General features: G+C 38.1%; 1 protein-coding gene across 1 annotated transcript; it reads left to right on the top strand.

Moving 5' to 3' along the window:
* The first annotated feature begins 691 nt into the window (after nucleotides 1-691).
* On the top strand, nucleotides 692-2,281 carry LOC117486463 (ammonium transporter Rh type B-A-like). Its single transcript, XM_034134905.1, has one exon. It carries the CDS (start codon nucleotides 692-694, stop codon nucleotides 2,144-2,146), a length of 1,455 nt encoding a protein of 484 aa, XP_033990796.1. The 3' UTR covers nucleotides 2,147-2,281.
* The last annotated feature ends 2,822 nt before the right edge of the window (nucleotides 2,282-5,103 follow it).

Raw genomic sequence — 5,103 nt, 5'->3', positions numbered from 1 at the left:
GCTATCTTCAAGGTAAATTAGAGTATGGGGTGGTGGTGCACTTATTATGGCTGAAATATTTAACTTATTCTTATTTATCTATCTTAAATATATATTTTTTAAACTAAGCTATCGGCAACTCCAAATAGACTTGTGTGCAGCAGCCGTCTGACTTGTTCTGACTTGTTAATAAATACAAAGAACAAATGTGAACTGAGGTTAAAGTTCACCTTTAATTTCATTATGTTGTTGGTGAGTTTTCATCTTAGATCAGCTGTCATTACGTGAACCCAAAAATCTAAAGTAATGATCTGCATGGTCGATGGTGTAAATGTATCAGTTAAGCTATGCAATTGTTTTTACTGTATTTCCAAATTGCTAAATAAATGAACATGAGAAAACTCAAGGTAATTGTGAATAAAACTGAAATTAAACCATTACCACATGGCGCAGTGATTAGTGTCAGAATGCAGCCTTAATTCTGGTTGTGTTTTCAAATCAATTCAAGCATTTGTTTTATAGCACCCTTGTTAATATTTTACATTGTATTTACTTATCATGTTCTTAAAAATCATCCTTCACCTTTAGACAGTGCTACAGTGACCTGTTATTAATCACTGGGTTATGGCAACGCCGTTAGCCGCTGTTATCTGATTAAGAAGAGGTATAAAGGAGATGTTTCTGCAGTTGGAGCAGCAACTACTGCATCATCATGAATTCGTCTACAAGTTTAAAAGTGCGCCTGCCGGTGCTTGTTCTGGTGTTTGAGGTTGTTATGATCATTCTTTTTTCTCTTTTTGTAACGTACGATGACAATGCCAATGCAAGGCTGCAGAACAATGAGACTAACCCAATGGATAACTCTTTGTATCGAGACTATCCCTACTTTGCTGACGTACAAGTAATGATCTTTGTAGGCTTCGGCTGTCTGCTCGCCTTCTTCCGATTTTACGGCTTCAGTGGAATGATCTTCAATTTTCTTACAGCTACATTCGCAATCCAGTGGGCGATCGTGATACAAGGTTTTTTCCAGTTTTACTATGATGGTAAAATTCACCTGGGAGTTGTCAACCTGCTGAATGCAGAGTTTGCCTGTGCCGTTGTGCTCATCTCTTTCGGAGCCGTTATTGGAAAAACAAGTCCTGTTCAGCTGCTGGTTATGGCTCTGCTGGAAATCCCTATGTTTTCTGTGGTAGAATGGGCTGTATTGAAGTACATAAGGATCAATGACGCAGGCGGCTCTATACTTATTCACCTGTTTGCCTGCTACTTTGGTCTAGGCGTGACATTTGTGCTGTACCGCCCGAGCCTGAATAAGGGACATTCAAAAGAGATCACCAGTTATCAATCGGACATCCTCTCTGTGATGGGGACCTTGTTCCTCTGGGTGTTCTGGCCTTCATTTAACTCTGCTCTGACCCTGAAGGGTGACGATCAACACAGAGCAGTACTCCACACTTTTATAGGTCTGACCTCCTCCACTATCACTGCCTTTGCTCTCTCTGCGGTGTTCAACAAGAGAGGCAAGCTCACAATGGCGGACATTCAGAATGTGACTCTGGCAGGGGGTGTGACTGTTGGGGCTACTGTGGACATGATGATTTCCCCTGTAGCCGCATACGTCCTGGGCATCATGGGCTGCACCGCCTGTTTCTTTGGATACAGGTACCTGACCCCCTTTATGGCTCGACGCATGAGGATCCAAGACCAGTGTGGCATTCACAACCTGCACGGACTCACTGGCCTCATTTCATCCACAGCAGGGATCTGTGCCATCCTCCTCGCTACAGAGGAAACCTACGGGCCCAGCATGTACCAGATCTTTTCCCATCGTGCTCCACCGGCGGGAGACCCAAAGCTCCTGGAGCTGCAGAAGCTGATTCCCGGGCTGAAGCCGGGCTTGGGACGTACTGCGCAGGAACAAGCCCTCTACCAGGTGGCAGCTATTTTCGCCACCATCGCAGCATCTGCTGTCGGTGGGCTGCTCACTGGTATGGTCATAAAGCTGCCCTTCATGGCTTCCCCTTCCGACAAGGACTGCTTTGATGATGATCTCTTCTTTGACGTGCCGTCTGACTTTGACAGCGGACACCAGGCCCTCATAAGCTATGATGAAAAGTTAAAAATGAGCTCTATTGACACCAAAGAAGTCTCAAAGTCAGTCTAAATCATTGCATTTTTTTAAATGTGTCACTATGTGAGAATGTTGAAATTTGTCACTTTCACAATTCTTAGGCTGTTTACTGTTGTAAGGAAAGTTTTAGTTTTTTTTTCATGAAATTACAAAAGGCAAGTAAAAGTGTAAAATATAACAGTTATTACCAGAAAAGAAATCTGATGTAATTTCAAATTATGTTTTGTATTTCCTTTCAAATAAACGATTTTAGAAAGTCAATGATGTGTATGTTGTTTTTAAAAACGTCTTGTTTAAATGTTGTAGCATGATCGAATAAAAGCATCTGCCTCATTTAATTTTGTTGTATCTTATCTTACATTTATAACTAATGGTAACTCAATGCTTACTACTGCCTCACTGCATTGTTCAACATTGCACTTTGGTATGAACAGCTTTTAGTGACATAACACCAAAAATAATGAAATTGAGCATAAAGAGGAGTGCTTGAAAGATAGTTAACACATTGAATACCCTTTGTAACAGAAATGGGAGCAGAAGAAAAGTATAAAACGTGAAATTATGAATGACATTTGATATTGCAACATTTCAATTTCATATCTGAAACCGCTTTTCAATTTGTAGACCCGATTGAGAAGTCCAGAAACTGTACACCATGACAACAAGCATAGTCAGATAATAATCCTGTAAGGGTTCATTTGCTAAAAGAGATATCTTCCTTTTTATCTGTTTTCCTTATTGTTTGTGTGTAAGGTCTGTCGTTTAGATAAGATACCTTTCTTTGTTTCGTATCAGTTTTATTATATTTTGATTGTGCATTCAAAGGAGTATCATCAAACGTATGTTGATTTATCAACTCAAAGGAATCTCCTGCTCAATTGAGAACTTTCTCAGCATTGAACCGTTGGGATTGAATACCTCCCATGAGATGTCTACTCATCATCAGTACAGGAACAGCACATGTGAATGTATGAGCTAAGATATAAACACATTCATTAACACATTTTATCTGGAGGTTTACAAGCCAACGAGAGTGAGTATATTTTATTGACTGTATTTTACGGTGTCCAGTACTTGTTTTTTATGGCATAGTTTATTTTAAAAGATATCACAATCTTGATACCTGCCACTAATAATAAAGTATATTAGTACATGACCAACTCATACACTCCTGATAATGACAGGCCTCCAACCAACCTTTCCAGTGATAAAGCCAGGCTCATGAACTCTTCTTCATCACAAAGGTTATTGATTTACTCTGTAAGCAATTAAGTATTTTACTTTCTACTTAGTGTATCAATAGATTAGTGGGACACTTTAGCTTTTTATATTGCACCTCACTAAAGTAAATCATGTGTTTCTGTTCACAAATGTCCTTAGAAAAGTAATGTCATTAGTTACAAAGCTTGCACTGTATCTTATGTTAACTGATCTAATATTCCTTATCTAATCAGGGGCATTGGCTAAGTAAAGTTCTATCTAATTTATACGTAAAATGCATTATATTTAAAGTTCATAAGTCCCAGAGAGCTGATATACTTTGAAGTTGACCGTCATTATCTTTACGTGAAAGTCATTTTATGGAAAATGTATTTACTGCTGATAAGTAATAATTGGGCGTAATAAATGAGCACACACATCACTTTTTCAAGAGGATATATCACGTAATATTTCATTGTTATTTTATAGAGACAGTGAAGAAAAAGATATGGAAACATAACTGTGTAATTGTAAAATTAGGAGTCATAATGTGGTGTCCAGTGTCTTCAATGCATGACCTCATTTTCTGGAACACAATGTATCAATAATAATCATTATAGAAGATTATTATGCTTCCTTAACTGATTTCACTGTCATCATAAATAAGATGTATGATGTCAAATACAAAGTACAGACTAAGATAATAGTTTTTCCCAAGAATAGTTTTTAGGCCTTATTGAATGAACAATATGTGTTAAAAGCAATAAGTAAGGTGCGAGTTGAAGTCACTCTTGTTGTTGTTGAGTTAGATCTGAGTGGTTTAAACATTAATCATCTTATCAAAAAAGGATAACAAAAGGACAAAGAGCTGACATTTGCAGTCTAACACTTCCTCAGTAATCAGAGGGTCAGCTAAACACTCGTATGATCTTGGTAACTGCAGTTGGTTGTCTGAGCTTCACCGTGCAGATTGATTATGTGTTTTATTTTACATTCATCCCATGAAGGGGGAAAGTTTCCACGTGCTCACATTAAATCTCAGTCTCACATGTACATATGAGCATGATTTGGTGACACCACAACTGTTTTGAAGAGGAAACCTAAAACATAAGGCTGCTACTTTTGGTGGAGAAAAAATATGGGGAACATTATTATTCAAATCAAAGTATTTTAATCATTTAAACATGTTTAATAATCCATGTTTGTCATATGCATACTGGTAAACAATTATATGTTTATAGGTAGCTTAGAAAGAAAGTAAGTAGGAAATGTACAATCAAATGCTTCATCAACACTAGAGCAAGGCAAGTCCAAAACATGTATTAAACATTTTCTTGGAAAACTGGATACATTTTATTATTGTGCCTGGGCCTTCACTACTTCACCGCAGAAAGGCTGTCATATCTAATGTAATGACAGACAACAAACAGTGCCCTCCAGTGGTGGGGGGCAGGGACGTGCACAGACATTTTGGGGGGCGGGTGCTCAAGTGAGAAAAAGGGTATTTCCCATAATCATTTATAAAAAAATGTTTTAAAACAAAAAGTTAAATATAGTTGCACATCTCTGACTTACTGACCAATTTATTTTAATACCCTCACACTCACGCAATTGTTTAATACTCAACAGAATTCTACAAAATAATCAGCTAACACAGAGACAATGGTCTTCTTTAGTATTCACAATGCACAAGAGCAGACAACAAACTAATACAATTAATAGTTATTACATGAGCAGGGGGGGGGCCAGTCCGCCCCTGGTCTGAAGTGACTGCCGATGACTGTCCGCAC

Source organism: Trematomus bernacchii, unplaced genomic scaffold (assembly GCF_902827165.1).
Source record: "Trematomus bernacchii unplaced genomic scaffold, fTreBer1.1, whole genome shotgun sequence".
NCBI lineage: Eukaryota > Metazoa > Chordata > Actinopteri > Perciformes > Nototheniidae > Trematomus > Trematomus bernacchii.
The sequence above is the reverse complement of the archived record's forward strand: the minus strand, read 5'-3'. Positions and strand labels throughout refer to the sequence as shown.

Excerpts from the sequence above, each read along its gene's own strand:
- LOC117486463 (XM_034134905.1), top strand. The coding sequence starts at position 692 with ATGAATTCGTCTACAAGTTTAAAAGTGCGCCTGCCGGTGCTTGTTCTG.